The sequence below is a fragment of the Ictalurus furcatus genome, chromosome 7 (assembly GCF_023375685.1).
Source record: "Ictalurus furcatus strain D&B chromosome 7, Billie_1.0, whole genome shotgun sequence".
NCBI classification, from domain to species: Eukaryota; Metazoa; Chordata; class Actinopteri; order Siluriformes; family Ictaluridae; genus Ictalurus; species Ictalurus furcatus.
The window spans coordinates 15,380,529-15,400,471 of NC_071261.1; the positions used below are offsets into that span (position 1 = coordinate 15,380,529).

A 19,943-nucleotide genomic window follows, 5' to 3' on the forward strand; every position below is an offset into this window, starting at 1 on the left:
TTTATGACTGCCTGAACTCTTTGAGGCATGGACTTCACTAATGAAAAACAATATTCTCCATCAAGCTGGTTCCAACTTTCACGTATAGTGGTTGACATATCAGATTTGCAGGTTGGAGCCTTGTCATGGACCAATTTTTTTCATTTCCACCATAAATTTTCATTTGTTTTATTGTGCATTTTCCAGGCATACTGCTTTTGTTTTCTATCCCGAAGTTTGAAGTCTTCCTTGGTATACCCGTATGTTTTCCTTTTATAACCTTCCCATTTTGTTTATACTTGCACCAAATTTTAGTCACAGCTGACTGGAAACAACCAACATCTTTTGCCACAGTCTGTGTCAGATTTCCTTCTTGAAGGAGTTTTATAATCCTTTCCATTGTTTCAATTGTCAGTTCTCTTGTTGGGACCATGTTTCCTTTCAAAAAGTCCAAAGTTAAGGCCTGTAAGCACTATGTTTTTACTGCAGACTAATTTTTAGACTTGTACTGGTATTTGTTTTTGGTACAAATTACAAGGTGATTCCATAATTTTTTCCTCTACTTGATCTGGAAAAAAAATTTCATTAATTAAACTCATTTCACTTAGTTGGACTGAGGTACGTTTCACGAAGCCAGAATGTTCATCTATTCAACAAAAATCGTTTTGTGTCATATCTGTGATTTGTTTATTTGCTACGAAGTAAAAAAAAAAAAAAGCCAGATGACTAGCCTCTATGTATGGTGATTCCATAATTTTTTGCGAGGGTTGTATAATTAACTATAATTAAACTTTATAATGAAAACTTGTGTGCTACTCCTACACATCAATTATCAATAATGTTAAATTTATTTTTGATATATCAAAATGATAAACATTTGATATTATATTTACAATTGATATATTTATAACTGTTGGCCTTAAAAATGCCAAACAGGAAGTCAGCCTTTGTTGTTGTCTCAGTAAAATCTTTGTCTTACAAACACAAAACTTGGTAGGTGTTTTCGACCACACCCTAAAGATCACCTGTGCTCTGTTACTTCACCATTGGGTGGCAGTATAATAAAGAGCGGAAAATGAAGATTACATTAATGAAATCTCCCTTTACAAAATGAGAATTTCTAAGTCAACCAAGTCCTTCTAAATGGATCAAGTCAACTGGTTCAAATCTCCACAGGTCATCACAGAGTGCTTGGCACCCTTAATCGCTGCTTGCAGCTACATTTTAAAATTCACCTCTAAAAGTTAATTTACCAACAAGCTACACTTGGTTCTTACAATCCTATTAATCACTCTGATCACACACACTTTCTAGTCAATAACCAGACATTGATGCAGACTGTTTGGATTTTATATTAGGATAAAAAAAAAATGTTCTGCTGGAATCAGGTCAGTACCTTCCAAGAAAGGAAAGATATTCAGTTTTTATCACATATAAAGTTTATACACATATAAACATTATATAATGATAGCTTAACTAAAGGTTCTTTGGGTTGAGAAACTCAAATCAGGGAAATCCAGACAGAAAAAAGTATACAAAGTTTGATTTCATTCAAAAAACAAACACAATACAAAAATGCAAATATGAAAAATTCGTACACTTTTTTTTTTTTTTTTTTTTTTTTTTTTTAAATACACACAGTGCCAATAATTCAGCCCCCTCCCTGTCAGGTCACCAAAGTAATCTGTAGCTCCTACAGATGTATTAATTTGATTTAAAATAACCCATCTAAAGATACTGGTCTTGCCTTAAGGCATAACTCAACCATCAAGCCTACAGCTCAACTGTACAATCTGCCCACACTGACATCTAGCAATCAAGCAATGATCAAGCTGTTAAAGAAGAGTTCAGAGGACCTGAAAAGTAAACTTGGTGGGGAAAAAATTAATTCTGACAAACTAAAATTTCCAAAAGACCCATAACCAGTTCCCACTGGTTTAGAGACAGCCAAGACAGAAGCAAAGCGATTGTGGTCCCTATGAAATAAATAACATTAACAAATTCAATAAGACAGCTTTCAACTGAAACATAGTCTTACTATGTAAGCATATTTGGCCTTAAAATCAATCACTGTTTTTAGCTCAGTCCTGACCAGTACAAATACTGGTGACATAACTCAATTATTCCAATGTTGGTACTGCCTTCATGTGCAATCACTTAAAAATAGTATTTGATTCTCCCCATGAAAGTTTTGTTTCATGACATTGCTTTTTCTGGAAACAGCAGTAAGCCCAAGAATGGTGCTTACCTCTAAAACCACAATTTCTACAGTGCCTTTAAATGTCCAAACAGTCTCGTAAATATGTCACGGATAATTTGTTCTTCATTTCACACTGGATGTAATTGTTAGACTTGGTGAGCAAAATCTAACACTTCAACCACCTTAAAACACCAATGACATGACTGTGCCCAAGTGCTTGCACAAGTTTAATATCATTTGCTCTTACACACATACACACACACTTGAAACTCATACTCAATAAATAGACAATGGTGTAAGGCAGTGTTGAGACATGCATTCATCACAAAGAACAGAACCAAACATCATTCATACAGCGTAACAATATGCACATTGTTTTTTGTTGTTTTTTTTGGCGCATGAACTTGTTATTCCCTTTTTGGCAATGTTGGACTTTTCAAGGCTTTTCAGGTGAAGTCCTGGTGGACAGGAAGAATCTCACATCCATCTCTGAGGCACACAGAGAGAGGAAAGGAGCTCCAGGACCTCTCGATGAAGCTGATTCCATAACATTGCCACAAGTTGATTGAGACAAAATCAGGAGGACAATCAGGAGGTCTGGTGTTCCTGCTCATGGCAGCCAGCTGCACACGTCTTCAAGATGTTCCAGAAGTTTCTAGGTAGCTCTGCAGCTTTCGAACCGTGGTTTTGTCCAAGGAGCAAAGGTCAAAGTCAAAGGTTGTGTTTGTGATGTGAAAATGTCCGGTTTCTTCGATGAGGTTTACAATCTGTAAGCAAAAAAAGGAGGACAAAGGATTAGCAACCCAAGAACATGACAGTAATCAGCGCTGTAATTTAGTCCTCAGTATATATTAAGTCACATTTTTATATAGCAGCCTGATAAAACCAGGTTTAAGGGAAGTATGACTGAATGAGTGGCTTTGCCTTAACAAGCCTCCATTGAAAATGAGAAGCCCCCAAACGCCACATGGTGCTGTGTATCTGAATGTAATTGGAGAGATGCATGTCTAACATGGCAACTTATTGGGACCAGTCATCCCTCTTTAGCTTGAGGGGATCACGCTAGCAAATTAAGCGGACGGGAGGCGGGTGAGGCTGCAGGGATTCTGCACAAATGAAACTGTTCATTAATGGGACCCAAACCTGATCCCTTTCACACTACAAAGCCAGAACCCCATATGGAAAGAATTTATTGTCTCTATGCTGAAGCAGGGCCAGGAACAGAGAGACTCAGGGGTCTGTTATGACAACAGCAAAGATAGAAGTCAGCTGCTAGTGTGACCGAACTGCTGTCTGCATGGAGGATTGAGGCATGTTTCATTGCTAATGGTTTTGTTTGACAGGTCTGTGATTTTCAGATTTCAAGCCCTCAATAATAGCAAAAAACTTTTATACTTTATAGCAATAAGTCAGATAAGAACCATACACATTTCAAGGTCTTGATTTATTTTGCCCATTAATCACTATAATAAACAATCCATTTTCATACAATGCACATCATAAAACCCATAAAACGAACTATATAAAATGACAATGGTCATTTTTACCAATTTTTAAAGCAGGCAAAAAGGACACTTGATTATTGCTATGTTTCATGGCTGAGAAAGTGGAATACTTATTAAAGCTCCAAAGGATTGAGCTTGATCTTGCCAGATGCTTATGCTTCCAATCTTTGTTTGGAAATCTCCCAAGCATTCTCTATATTCCAGCCAAACCTGGTTGTCCATTCAGTCACATCAACTAGGACTCAAAGTATTATGACTGCCAACTTCAGGGGAAAGAAAACACTGATTTGATAATAAAACTTTAGACTTTCAATGTTTCAGGTATATGTTTCAGTGCCCATTATCTGCTTTAAGGATGTTCTATATATTTGAAATCAATTTTATCCTTATTGCTCTATGAGCTTAAGAAATTGAACAAAAAAAAAATCTCTCCTTATAATTCCCCAAAAATGTTTCTTGCTCATGAAGGTAAATACAGTACCTGCTGTAATATGTGCCTCTCTCTCAGTGTCATTAATCTTCTATGGAGCTCCACCAGTTCATCCAAGTATGCCTAAAACAACACAACACATCCAGACCCATTACACACATGAACTCCCACCTCAACAACATACTAGAACCTCCTTCTAGTGCACAGGATACTGGATACTACTGGATATGGTTGCGGTTTATAGCAATAATCACCTTGTCACAGTCGACATTCTTGTTTTTATCCACTTTTGTCTGCTTCATGGGACTCTTCACTTCTAGAATCTGTAAGAGAACAGGATTTTTCAATTTGCCACATTAGTATGGACTACACTGAAACAAAAAAAGTACATTTATGCAGTACCAAGGCATTATTCTCAACATGGGAAATAGACTTTCAAGGTAACCATGATATTTTATATACTACAATCATAAAGAAACCAGTAAAACCAATTAGCTTCCATGTAGAATTCATACAGGATAAAACAGGTTCAACATGAAAGTTGGTCAGTTAGTGCTCTGATCAGAAGTACCACTGATAGGCTGTTCCATGCTTGGACTGTACCTGTATACTTCAGCATCTGCCAACCATTCTATGCAGTGTCCACACTTATGAACAGACAATTTAAGGTTATTAGGGGTGAAGTCCCAAAGGGGCGAAGACCCCTATTGCTTTCGTTAGTTTTCTTCTTCTTCTGCTCTTTGGTCTATGGCAGCCCATAGAACCGCTTCAGGAAAGTTATGAAATTTGGCACACAGATAGAGGACAGTCTGATCTGTTAATCCAGCAAATTTGGAGTCTCTAGCTCTCTAGTGCCACGAACTGCCCAAATTTGCACTCGTGTTTATGTTAACTTTTGAAAGGGGAGTCCGAGAAACTATATTCTTTATCCTCTGATTCCTTGGCTCAAGACGATTCGATTGCACCCTATGATGTAATTTTCTGGCATGAAATTTTTTCCGCCATTTTGAATTTTCTTAAAAACTTACTTTTCGAACTCATCCTAGGCTGTTTGTCCGATTTGCACGAAAATTGGTCTGCATCATTTAGAGGCACTCAGGACAAAAAATTATTCACAGAATTTTGATAAACCATACCCTTTTCGATTGGTGCTTATAACTTATTATTTGTCATAGGCATCATGACTTGAGGATGCCTGCTCAGTTTTGGAACAGTGCCACCTAGTGGTCACGAGATATGAAAAAAAAAATTTTTGCTTATAACTTCTGAACAGTTTGTCATAAAATCATCAAATTGGTCTCATTAGATTCAGTTGGGTATACAGAGTCTAACGATATGAAAAATTCCTATGTCGGCCATTTTGAATTAAGTCATAAAATGCTGCATTTTACGAACAACTTGGTGTATCGTTATGAAACTCGGTATGTGTCTTTGCACAATGCTCTGAAGGGACTCAAAGTTTCAGGGCAGCACCACCTTGTGGTCAAAAATCATAATGCTATTTATAAAAATACTAATAGCTATTGAATCCTTTTGTCTACTGTCATGAGACTGGTCTCAAGAGAATCTGTGGTTCATGCCGAGAATAATTCCACCAATGATGTCATGATCGAGCAAACTTCCTGTCCGCCATTTTTTAAATGTTTTCAAAACCTACTTTTTCAAACTCCTCCTAGACCGTCTTTCCGATTTAGAGGAAAATTGGCCAGAATCATCTAGAGGTACTCCCGACAAAAAGAATTCACAGAATTTTGATAAACCATACCGTTTTTAATGGCGCTTCAACAAATTCAATGAAGAACACACAAAATTGAACTTGAGGCTGCATCTCCACAAAGCTTTGAGGGATTGTGACAAAACTTGGTACGTGTCATCACCATTAGGCCCTGAGGTAACCTGCAGCATTTCGGTGCACTGCCCTCTACTGGTCAGGATATAGCAAGAACAGGTTTTTGGCTTATAACTCTTGAACACTTTCCTGCATGATAACCATCATGTCCAGATGCTACCTGAGCGGTTTCAGAACAGTGCCACATACTCGACAAAAATTCTAAGTAGCAGCTATTTTTATTATTATTATTATTTTTAAATAAATGTTTTTGGTTTTTTTTTATGATTGAAAGGTTACTTTTTCTAACTCTCCATACACTGTTCATCGGACTTAACCAAAAACATGTCACACAGCTTCTTTTGCAGCTCATGGTGCCGATAATTGGCTTGACCCCATTATTGCAGCTATTTTTTTGTGCTTTAGGAAAATATAAAATGTAAATCACTTCAAATCACTTGAGAGAATTACTGTATATTAACATAAACCTCTGTGGCTTTCTATTTGTCATTGTCAATTTTTAACCAACTTCATACATAAAAATTACAGTAAAAAATGTTTTTGGTTTTCATTCCAACCAAGCAGGAGCCACACCTGATTCCACCTGTTTAATCAGTTGATCTTGGCTTTCAATTGATTCAGGTGTGGCTTCTGCTTTGTTGGAATGAAAATCTGCACCCACACCGGCCCTTTCCGGATAAGATTGGACACCTGTGATTTAGACAGAATCGTAATTAATACTTCATGCAATTTTAATTAAAAAATAAATTAATAATAATTTTAAAAAAAATAAAAAAATAAATAAAATAAATAAAAAAAAAGAGTGAAAGGGTTTTTTTAAAAAAAAGCATGTCATGAATTAAATCGAAACTGACAATAACCTGAAAAGTACAGAACATATACAAGAAAAGAAAACACACTTTTTGCTTAAAATACCACACCATCTTTGCTCATATTTTTTTAAATTAAGAAAATGGTTTCACTGTTATCCGTTTAAATGAATTAATAATAATAATAAAAAATCCTTGACCAGTTAATCAACCACTAAATGACGGTCTGCTCTTACCTGATTATTGCTGGCCTTCAGAAGAGGCGGGGTCTCATTATGTGGGAGTGGTGAAGAGGTGGAGCTATTCTCACTGTCACTGCCGTCACTCAAACTCACCCTATGACCAGAGCAGAGAAATTCACTACATCAATGCAACTAATAAAACTAATAAAAACTTCTGGTAGAAAATACAAATTGTAAACTCAGAATTGTGGCCAATTGGTAAACAAGCACTTCAGTAATAAAACTTCATGCAGTTATAATGGGTTAGCTTATAATGGCTCATTCAATGTACAGTACCTATAAAATGTAAATAAAATAGGGCTAGGTTACATTCTTGGGTAACAAAGCCACCCTACAAAAACAACATGGCACTAAAACTATGAGCAATTGGGAGAAATGTTCACCTGCGATGGCGATGCGTCATGTGTGTGTGTAAGGGGCGCTCCATGTCTGAGTCCAAGTCGTTGTCCTCTTCCTCCTCTGACTCGTCTTCATTTTCATCCGAGTGCAAATCTGGTATTATTGTCTGTAAAGGACCTAGCACTGAACGTGCACAACACAGAAGTCACTAAACAACTAATTGACAAACTGAGTTTAAAATCAAGATGTTACATACAGTCAGCTCCAGAATTATTGGCACCTTTGATAAAGATGGATAAAAAAAATGTCTGTGGTTACTTGACATAAAATCTCACACTTAGATTTTTCTTAGAAAAATGTTAGATTTCTCTAATATTTTAATAAAAGTGTCACAGTTACTGGTACCCCTGTAAAAGTGTCACAATTGCTGGAAATTCCCTGGATATTCTCACGAACAACTTTTTGCATGCAACTGAACTTGTGTTTTACCCAATTTACCAAGGGTGCCAATAATTCTGGAGCTGACTGACTGGCAAAAGTAGAATAATTCGACTTATACACCCAAAACCCGTTATCCAGATGTAATTTGCTCCTATAGCACATTCACAAAAAGTAAGATTTTAATATCTTGTCCAGTGTTTGTGGGATAGAGACTGCATCCATGAAGAAAATATCATAATTGCAACAGATGGCCCAGAATTCCTAGCTATGTCCCTGTTTATCACTATATAAATGCACAATGATTGCACTAATGTTGCTACACTAGCATCACCTAGAAACAGACCAATCAACTAATGTGTCTGTCAGTTGTTGTTTCCTGATCTTATTGTTGATTTAAAAAAAAAAAAAAAAAATAGAAATAGAAAAATAGAAATCAATGAATATTAAAGCCATTATAGTGGGACTCCAAATGGCAGGAGTCCAAATAGAGGGGTTTGGTTGTATTAAGTGTTAAAAACAACTTAACTTAGGGGCTGTTTACACGACAACGATTTTCAACTAAAAACGGAAAACTTATGCGTTTTGGCTGTTTGTTTACATGACAACGGCGTTAGGGTTTCAAAGTTTTGGAAAATGATACCGTTATCTTCTCTGTGTAAACATACAAAAAAAAAAAGAGAATTTGTGAAAACGATGACATCATGCTACATTTTTACATATTACGTTTCCTCTCTCTAGGCATGCGTGCGAGCACTTAATGTGCAAGACATTCAAAACTACAATGGTGGAGTACAGGACTGCATCTGTGCTTCTCCGGCAAAGTGTAGATTTACTGCATCACTACTACGACCAGCGGAGATGCATGTGTTACATACGCCACATTATTAACCCACATCTACGCCGACCAAGGGTATACAAAATCTTATAATCATCTTTGCAATTGTCTGTTTTGGAGTAAATCTATCCTTTTACTGCTAATACAATATAGAAAGCAGACTGACTGCCAGTGTCTCACGATTTGATTTGTATTTGCTGATTTTGTTCCATTTTGGTACAATGATGGTCAATTATTTGTACTTAAAGATGCATTATTTAGATTTTTCTCAGTATTTAAAAATGAACGAGCTTTGTTAACAGAATTCTAAAAGCTAAAAGATGGGGTTGAAAACAAAAATCCATTTCCACACTGGAAAAATATTTATGCACAGTTCATGTACATTAAATTATATTACATTAGGGACGTCTCAGCGTTTATTAACCAAGATAAATAAGCCAAATCTATGCTTGACAAGCGTGAGCTTCCACAATTCCTTATGACAATGAATCATTTTCCAAGTCTAACTATCGAGATTGTAAGTTGTAACTTGAGACAGAACTTTTTTGTACTCCACATAGATCATAAACAATTGAAATCATTTGAATCATATAAACGTTACTGTGCTTTTTATCCAGAAAAACCACAGCTTGTATTTGTTTATAGGGCAGTCTTGCCCGGATCAATATGGCGTACACGTTGACGTGAACGCTTGATGTGCGCAGGCGAGTAGTATTTCTTTACAAAGTGACATCGCTAACTAATGGCCTGGCATGCATAATATAGCGTTTTTTGTCATTTTCGTGAATCTGTGTAAACGGGGACCGTTTTGACAATGTTGTCGTCTGTACACGAAATATTGACCCTAATGTGTGTTAAAAGCATGTTAAAAGTAGCAAGGCAGGACACTGGAGTCAAGTTGATTTACCTTGTCGCTTGTGTGTAGGTCTGTATCCTGAACTCGAACTGGAGCTGGAGCTGGCAGGACTGGGCTGTTCTGACTGCAGTGTAACGTGAGAAAATATAAAAGATGAGGAAATATGTTAGAAGGTTCACAGCACACGGATATGTCCCTGTCTAAAACACGCACCTTCCACATTATTATTCAGAACTGGCTTTATAACTGTATAACCCATCATTTATGCATGTTTTATGTACTGTTGCTAATGTGTCACTGTGATCATGACATAAATCATGCCTTCTACAGTCATGACAGACCGTCACACTGCCTCACATCCTGCAACAGAGCTTTAACAGCGCAAACCAGCGCTATTATCTTCACTTTACTCTCCACAGCGGAGGCTTTAATGGGTTCTAGTGGCACTTCCATAGAGTAAATCAAGAACATGCACTAAACCCTTCTTAATGAAAGCTGATTTACGAGTTCCCTCAAGCTGTGTATGCACCAGGCATTATCATACATACACACACACACACACACTTCTTACTTACCACTGACACAATTATTAATGCAGCTAATTAACACTATGCTACACTTAAATCAAACCTTAACTGTAACCTCAGAATCACAAAGGACACCTTTAGCTACTTATTTAAAATTAAAGCTGCAGTTCTTGCGTTTAGTTTATGGGGGGGAAAAAAAAAAAAAAAAAAAAAGTCAGTTTACCTCATGGGGACCAGCCAAATGTCCCCACATGGCCAAAACTGTCAGATATTCCTATCCTTGTGGGGAACACTTGGGCTATGTCCGAAATCGGGTACTAGCCTTCTACACAGTAGGCATAAAGCAGTATGCCAGAGGGGTAGTATATCTGAATTCTCCGTAGGCAAGGAATATCCAGAAGGCGTACTGCTTCCGGCGAGATTTTGCAGTGTGCAACCGATGGACGCTATGCGAGTAAAAAATTCCCCATAATGCAACACGACTGGTGTGGACGAGCTCAGAAAAATTAAACAGGGCTTGTTAAACGATACTCGAATAAATTGTTACCTTGTTAAACCTTATTTTGTGATCTCCATCATGCCTTAACCGGCCAAGATAAGGCCAGCAAATTTATCTCAGCCTGTTAACCCCGCCCACATTACATTATTAATTCAGTTAACTTTCCTGATGTGCATTTTGCCATTAGTGCGGTTGCTTTAATCTGGTGGTCTCTGTAAGATTTTAGTTTATAATGACTTCGAAGGTCACATGACAATGCCAACATGGCAGACGGAGTATGTCTGGGATTGTAGTCATAATACACACGCATACTGATTAGTACATACTGTTTCAACGGCCATGCAGTAGGTACTACATCGAATACAGTACATGCTGTCATAGTACACAATTTCAGATTCAGCCTTGGTCAAGATATTAAAAAAAAAAAAAAACCCATGCCAATACTCTCACCCTCATGCTTCCACAAAATACATATTATACTCAAACAAGTCAATATATTAAAAAATTCAAAAATTTTATTTTCCTGAGGGGAAAGTAAATAAAAATTTCCCCTAAACTTCACCACCACCTCCTAGCTAAATGCCCACTGCTGAATGGTTTAAATATATTCAGCATTCAGTTTACCTTAGATTACATTTAACAGCCTTATCAAATAAACAAAATCTACTCCAGCACATTTATATTCTGTAGGTCCTCATGACCTGTGACTGATTCTATCGTAGGAGTCGTAGGACCACAATAAGGCATTGTTTAAATAAAATGTAACCTCCTCACCCCTGGACTCCAAAACAGCAGGACTAAAGTACAGGGAATCACACCGTGTGCTCATGTTATACAGAAGCCTGCACTAGTGATTCACTTCCAAACCCTTTGTTTTGGTGATGTGAATAAACTGGAGCTTGAGACAAATAACATTTCAGTTGCACATATGATCTGAGTAAGATGTAGGATATGTGTTTAAGACGTTGGACAGTGTGTGTGTGTGTATGTGTGTGAGAAAGAAGCAGACTTCCCAGTGTGGTCAAGATTAAAGACTGTGCATGCTGCTAACGGGAGAAACGTGACAGTTTTACTGGACAGGCTCCCATGGCTGTCGGTATTTACAACATGCACGCACACACACCCACTCATGTGCAGACACACATGCGCTCACACACACACACCCCCTCAATGCTGGTGCTCATATACAATTTCCCCCTAAAAAGGGACACAAAATAAGACACACACACTCATACATACAGTCTCACACACAGTCACACAGTCGAAACTCTGTCACACACGCACCTCTTTTTGTAACACCACTGAAGCTCATATTCCACAATTTCCATGTAATGACAACACACCAGTATTCAACGTTGAAACTGCTACATTAGTGACTGATTTGAGCGATTCTCCACAAAAGGTCAGCCAGAGTCATTTCCAGAATAGGGAGGACTTCACAACATGTTTAAAACCATGCTTTCTGATGTGTTTTTTTTTCCTTCTTCTTTTTTTTTGTTGAAGCACTGAGGGCTATATGGAGAAATATTAAAGCATGCTGCAGAGAACACTGATGCAAATGAGATACATAAACAGTCCACAGAGCTTCTGCTATGAAACCACCCTACACCCATGGCCAAGGCTTATTGTAACAAATCAACCACACATTAAAAGGAAGAAGCCCCCCCAGGAGAGCTGGCCACATTTGTGGTCCGAACTCTCGACTTGGCCCGGTTTTGAGGGGTTTTAAGTTTCACATTAAGTCCATCCTGCATTTCTTTGTGGCTTGTAACTCACTGCTGAAAGGCCCCTCACAAAGCTCTGCACTCATGCTGGAGCAGGAGGAGGAGGAACATGCTTTTAATGGGGAGGGGGGGGGGCATGAAAGTTCAGTGCAATACTATTAACTTAATTCTTGCTGGAGAACAGCCCAAGAGGAACTCTAAAGACGCCATTAAAGTTAATCTCAATTAATTTGTTTACATTCTTTTCTGATGAGCCCTCTGTGAAACAAAATAGGGTCTCTTGTAGAAAACACAGTACAGAATTCACATGGCCCCTAAACACAACAGAGAGGAACTGTCTAAAAGAAGCTTAACTGCTACAGCTCGAAAATCCTCAGGACAAAGCCACAGGGTAAACCATAATTAAACACATGCTAATAGGGAGGAAATGACTCAAACTGAATGATGGATCACTTACTCAGCCTTTACTAAACCATGTACAGTACAAACCACATAGCTGTCGAAAACTTTGCATTGTGCATGGCACTAATGCATTCCTGTTTACCAAAATGCTTGAAACTGCTTCTCTAAATTCACACAACAAGCTGTGCAAAGTAGCATTAGTACTAAAACTGGATAAAAGCCACAAGAGATCGAAATATCTCAAATTTTGCATAGTACTTTGTGTGGGATTAACTCCCAAATGTATGAGCACATTTAGTTTGGATTAGGTTTATATAATATAAATGACTAAACCATCTCTACACAAGATTACAGTGTCATTTACTCAGATTATATTATATTTCCAGACCTTCACTGAAAAATGAACCAAAACCACCCCCCCACCCCAAAAAAAAAAACCCAGAAGATGATCCAATCAACAACAATCTGGAATCTGTGTAGGTGTTTCGAACTCTCAAATATTAACCCACACCACCTGGAAGCACTGCCCCCCATCCTCCAACCTCACATGCTCTCAGGACTTGTGTCAAATCTAACACGTTAACCATAATGTTAATGGTGATCACAATGAGGAAGTGAATAAATATGCCATTTTATTTATTTGATTTGATTTATTTTTGCTCTCCTGCTCCGGTCAGCGTTCAGACATGGTCACTTTGAGCAGCAGTATCAACATGTGGATAGTGGACAACGATCTGTAAAAGGATTCATTTGAAATTATATTGTTATGATTTATTTACTGTTCACTTCTAATTACTGCAGAATCAAAAATAAATAAATAAATAAAATAATCCACCAAACAGCTGAGTTTTTGCTATTGCCACTGCCGGCAAGCAGTTCCTGACTTAAACCTGAAATTGTGGAAAAGCTTGTTTGTCTTGACTTTTTTAGGTTAGCGATTCTGGACAATGAAGTCATCTATTGAAACCTTTTTAAAACAGAATTTCAAGCAAAAATTCAAAGCATAGTTTGGATGGTTATTCTTCCTTAAGGGGACCACTGAAGGCTCCACATAAAAACCCTACAACAAATGAAGCAGTTCTACTTGAACAAAACAATTAAGGGGTACTACTTAAACAAACAAACAAAAACTATTCAAAAAGCCGTTGAGGGAGTTTTTGTTTTTTAAGAGCTTATGGCCCCACTCACAGCTCCATAAAGCCAAAATCTTGCTAGTATTCAGAGGGATTTCACCAGTCATCCAAAAACAAACTTCTACTAAACCACATCTTTGTCTGGAAGAAAATTTTTATAAAGACTGAATTCCCAAAACAATAAACCTGAGCTTTCATTGCCTTTGGTAGTGGCTCATGATTCACACTAAATCCTAAAGATTTGAATAGGTTGGAAGGGGAAAAAAAAGAAATTGATAGTGACACTACTGAGAGAAACACATGGTGTAAAATTTTGCTCCAAGCAAGAAGGGTGGTAAAGACACTTTTACCCCTTGGAGAGCTGGAGGGACCACAAAGCAGTTCTTTGAAGTATCTTTACTATCTTTTTCTTTGTTATCCCCCCCCCCTTCCTTTTTCTCTTTCCACCTTTTTGCATTTTACTGCCTGTTTGTCTGTCTAGGAGCCTCACTGACATCAAACGCATGGTCGGAGCACCAGACTGTAAATCACAGAGTCTTTCTTGAGACCGACGGCCCCCAATCTAGACACTAGTAAAAGCATGGCCAGAGCAGCCCCACACCTCTCCACCACTATAACCAACACCATCAGTCATGTGGAAACACTGGCAAATCTTTAAGTACCAACATCATCTGGTTGAGAACAGAAGCTAGGGCAAAGGAGAATTCAAGCCACTACGACTCTCACCGAGATGCTTGCCTAGCTGTCACCCAAGCTTGAGTAATGGCTAAGCAGTTTTTGCACTATAAAATGGTACATTACTTTTTTACAGCTAATGAAAAAGCAACTTCCATCAAAACAAGCATTCCCTGCGGCCTCACGTGAGCTGCCAAAATGAAGCCGCAAACCAGTGGAGATCTAAACAAACTGAACCCATTTGTTAAAGAATTGCTGCACTTCATTCCTTTGGTTGAGGGTTCATTAAAATCACCATATTCATTTTTTTTTACTACCAATACTGTGACTATAGTATTATATGGGTCTGTCTGGGTTAAGAATGAATGGGAGATAGAACATTGGTCATGATATCTGTTTGAAGCCTTTTGTCTTCTTCTGAATCGACTGCAAGAAAAAAAGGCAGGGTTCCCCTGCTTACAACCAGTAAAAGCCACCGAAAACACCCCCTCAGCTTGAAACTTCCAACTCGTCAACCTGGGGTAGTCTTCTCAACTACCAGTTCCTTCCCTGTTAACAGAGTGACATTAAATCAACATGACTGTGAACCGTGTAAGATATTTCTTCTATTTTTAAATTAGTCTATAGCAATATTGGCTATAGATAGGTAATATACAGACACAGTACTTGGTTAAATCTATAACACTGACCATACTAATCTCTCTTTTAAAAATGTAAACATTAGTTATCGAACAGTAGCCAGCTAGCTTGTTGCTAATGCTATTCTCTACTTTTCGCTGTACTGCAATTTCAGTCCAAAACGTTGCATGGATGTTTGAAATTCATTATAGTAGATCATTACCAACAACCACTCGGGCCTGTAACTGTAAAAGTGTGATTAAATGTAGTTTTCATGAGCATTACACTTTCATGGAAACATCCATGGGTCCCCCACCCACATTGCACGTAGAACATGCCAAGGTGGGAAATGATGTATTGCAACTTGAAAATGATCACAAAGCACCACAAACACAACATTATTTTATCCCAGCTTTTGAGAAAGAAAAAACAATTAGATCAATGAAAATATCTTGAATATAGTCAAATTTATCTAATATTTGTTGTTCTGGCACTTATATATAGTAGCAGATACCACATATGTTTTCAGCTGAGGCTCATACTGACTGCTGATTGCAGAAAATATGTCTTGACTCTCTTCACTATGCCAGGTACTTCAACGGCTTGCTTTGATTAATGGATTAAGTTGATGAATAGTAATGCACTATAGTACTATGGGAATGACCTGTTTTGCTCATTTCACCATAAATCTTGGGCACTCATAAAGTGCACCCATTAATAACAGGCAAGAACAAACTTCACAGTTACTGCCCAACATTTTTCCAGTAAAACGGTCCTTTCCCAGCCAAGTTTGCAACAGTTCTAATCCAAAGTAACATGGTGGCGGCAGCTCACTTCACACCAGCTGACAACAGGCAAGCTAGAGAAACTGTGAACAAAAGGTTCAATAGCCATCACACTGCAGAGACGACTAGAACCATGCAGCTGTGCTGGGGCTTTACGAGCACTCCCTCAACTATGGTGCCATAAATCTGAAATTGCTCTAAAACTGATGACTGGGCTGGTGCAAGGCCTTTGTCCCATTCACTTCCCAGCCACCAAAGAGCCCCTATATAGGAATGTCGTAAACAGATTTAAGGGTACAGTTAAACCCTAAACCCCCCAAAATCAACCTCTAATCACCTGACAGAGCAGTCAGGGCAACGACTGAGGTGCTTAACACAGAATAAATTTAAAGAGCAGGGTAAGAAACCTGCAGTGTACAAGGGAGAAAGAGTTTCTTCCATCAGGACCCAATAATTAATGCACAGCAAAGGGGTCAAGTCCGTTGTGAACAGAAGAGAACAAAAGAAAAAGCTGTAACATTTATGACTACACATCCAGGCTAGATATTTTATTTATAGAGCTCTGTTTTTTTACTCTTCAGAAGTGAGACATTCGTAATTTCAATCTGAACCAAAAAATAGCTTTGACATGTTTTCATTTTAAGCTCTTGAGCTTTTCACATATTGCTTAATAATTTAGGGAGATCTACTTTAAAACGTGTTGCAGAGATCCATGTTTTTATGGGGGAAAAAATCACAATCACAATTACAAATCCACTTGGAGCATCACATTTTAGCAGTATTTTTTTTGTTCAGATTACATATCAGGACCAGTAAAAGATTTTATATTTATTCAAATTTAAAGCCAAGGTAGCTGTATTATAAACCAAAATCCCACCCCTTTTGACCAATAATATGTTTCGTTATTCAGTTCCTACACCAGTTATATATCTGGTCATTCAGTACAATGTTTGTTTGTCATCATCCTATATGTGCTGGAAAGTAACGATATACAACAACAACATGTCTATTTGAAATAGAGGCATGTTTACTGACTTTTAAACCAAAAATAGGTATAGAGCTCTGAAGTCCTAATTTATTTCTTTGTTAGTAACTATTTATGGCTTAACAATTAGTATCAATTAAATCTAAATGCAGTGTAACTTTCACAATTTAACAACAACAAAAAAAATCCTTGTCTTTCTGAGGAATTGACCCCCCACAGCTGTCAGACACTTACCGAGTTCAGTTGCTACATGCATAGAAATGGACTCAGGATTCCAAACTCACAGACACAGCAATATGCAGACAGAAACACCTGGGATTTGTTAATAGTCATAAACACAGACGTGTCTTTCTTCCTTTCACTCGTTTTAAGGAGCGGGATTAAAGAACCAGAGCTATTCATTGCACCCTTCCTCCAAGCTCCTTAGGTGCCATAAAACCATAAATCTCATCTCACCACTTGCTTTAAAGCTAATAAACCCGGTCTCCCTTAGAGAGCCTCTTTCTTAAACAAAGTGAGAGGATACGGCAGTTGTGTGGCAGCTCCAGTGGATCACTAATCCCATTTCCTTCACTGGAGAAATATTGAGATGCTATAGTGTTTGTGGGTCAGTGTAAATATAGAAAGTATTGCATTAAAACAATGTGAACCTGACATTTATTAGAACCACAGACAAGTTCTCTGTGGTTTGTCGTAGGGAATAAAAAAATGTGATTGTTGACTTGCTGCCACAAATGTTGTGAGATCACCTACTCGCCCTTGTCCTTGCCAACTAACTGATTTGGAACAATTAATTTGTACAAATTAATGTAATCATACTTTGCCTGCAAAAACACTCAAACTCTGCTCTGTACCACATTCCCTTGAGCCTCTAGCATGGTTCGACTTGACCCACCAACCCTCAAGGACATCATGCATCAAGACTTCTCTTTCCTGGCACTCAGGCGGTAGAAAGAACTTCCCCTGGCTTCCCGAACTGCAGAGTCACGGTCTGTCTTTAACCCTTAAATGCATACATGTTTCGCCAATCATTATTACATATTCGGGTCGTTAGCAACCTGGGGTATATATCTAACGTGGCTGGATCTGCCTCAATAGTATAAAACTGTGCTTATATTTTATTAACAATTAAAAAAGAAAAAAGAGCATATTTCGTATTTCATTTTTTTACATTTTATTGGACATCAAAACAGATGCAAAATTAATAAATATATATATATTTTTAAATACACCGTTAAAAATTACGCACTTATAATTAATGCGCTAAAATAGTAAAAGTGATGCAGCATTTTCATTCAATTGTTTCGGTCACCATAACAAAATCATTACAATATTTAATATTTTTGTAATTAAAGTCATTTTATCATGTAGAAGTAATATTATGGGCAAATGTGACACCTTTGTAAATTCAGCATCTGGCTTGTATTCGGGATCTGGATCATTCAATATGTTAGTCTCAATAGGCTACGATCATGTTCATAATATTCAAAAATCAATATTTTGTTCGCTGACAGCTTCATCAGATCTGCCGTTAAATGTGGATGAAACATGTTCTGCACTAAATTGCTGAGCCATTAACATGTTTTGTAACGTTTTGTTTATATCAGGGGTAATTATGATTGACACATTACAAACATTCCCACCTTGAGGAATAAAAGAGAAATGCACTTATTCAGCCGTGAAAGATTCAATATTGTTACTCAGAAAAATATAATTATACTACTACAAACCTCAGGTCAGTAGCAACCCTATAACCTTTATACAATAAATTCATTATAAAACATATACTTGACAAATTTTTTTTTTCTTGTTATATTGTTGATAATAAATAGATTGAAGAATACAAAGGTGGATGTCTAAGGTCTAATATGAAAAAATTAACAATTTGGAGGGCACTGGATGACGTTCCGGGTCGCTAACGACCTGAGGTATGCGTTTAAGGGTTAAGCGAAGACTGAAGACCTCCTCTTCACCAATCACTTAAATCAGCATTATATCTATCTATCTATCTATCTATATATGTATCTATATATATATATATATTTATATATATATCTATATATATATATATTTATATATATATATATATATATATATATATATATATATATATATATATATATATATATATTTGTGCCAACAGGGATTTTAGCCAACAGTATTCTTAGACCCTAAAACTAGAACATATTTGCACTAGCATAAGGAACTGTCTTTGATGGAGACTCTAAAGCACTTCTGTAAGTTTGCCAAATGCTGTAAATATGAGAAAATACTTGTGAAGAAATTTGCTGCTCATATCTTGAAATGTGATATTTTTGTTTAATATTCATTACAAGCTCTATGCCCCTAAACTCGAAATTTACAAGTGGGAACCTAACTGCCTCGAAGCATGCTTAATTAATAGTCCAAAAAATTAAACCAATTAGAAGGAAGCGTTGTGGCCCATGTGTCAAACACAAGGCCCAGATCCGCATTTCATTCGTCCCATTTGAACTTGGAAGAAAAAAACCCCCCAAACAAACAGTGAAACAGCCCGTAATACACTACTGCTCAACCTTTTCATAATATCCAGAATTCACAGCAGATCTGTTTTTGTAAATCATGGTTGGTTTGTCCGTGGTCAGAAATGCAGTTTAAAAATCATTACCGGTCTACTGTACTTGATGTAAATCACACTCTTATGTAAAAATGATTCAGAAGCATGCTGGGTGTGGAGTAACCAGAAATTAATTTCAGTGGGATGACTAAATATGCTAAATAAAATCATGATTGCTTCCCTCATCTATACAGTTAAATTGCTAAATGTTATTTAATCATTTAAGGCACAATCTACCATCAAACAAGCTTTACGTATTAATAGCATTGACATTAAATACCTTTATGACAGTTCCACTCAAAAAGATTAAGATCATGTTAATAATAAGAGAAAAATTACACCTTATATTATAAATCCTGATCTACTTTTCCTTTTCATTAAACTCCAGCAACTTCACCGCCTCTCACCTCCATATTTCTGTGCTTATACTGTAGTGTAACTATCTGACTAGTAGCTTTCAAGCAGAAACAGGAAACATGCATCATCCCAATTGGTTAATCCTGTTACTCATCAC

The 19,943-nt window shown here is 37.2% G+C and overlaps 1 protein-coding gene across 2 annotated transcripts in view; it reads right to left on the reverse strand.

Moving 5' to 3' along the window:
• Positions 1-1,313: 1,313 nt before the first annotated feature.
• The window catches only part of mllt3 (MLLT3 super elongation complex subunit), a 58,047-nt gene continuing 39,417 nt past the window's right edge, over positions 1,314-19,943 (reverse strand). For both annotated transcript variants that reach the window (XM_053628867.1, XM_053628868.1), the window contains 6 exons: positions 9,537-9,609; positions 7,398-7,536; positions 7,009-7,108; positions 4,369-4,437; positions 4,166-4,237; positions 1,314-2,946 (listed from right to left, as the gene is read on the reverse strand). In XM_053628867.1, coding sequence (XP_053484842.1) covers positions 2,815-2,946; positions 4,166-4,237; positions 4,369-4,437; positions 7,009-7,108; positions 7,398-7,536; positions 9,537-9,609 — 585 coding nt within the window. In that variant the 3' untranslated portion in view covers positions 1,314-2,814. The remainder of the gene's footprint in view (positions 2,947-4,165; positions 4,238-4,368; positions 4,438-7,008; positions 7,109-7,397; positions 7,537-9,536; positions 9,610-19,943) is intronic.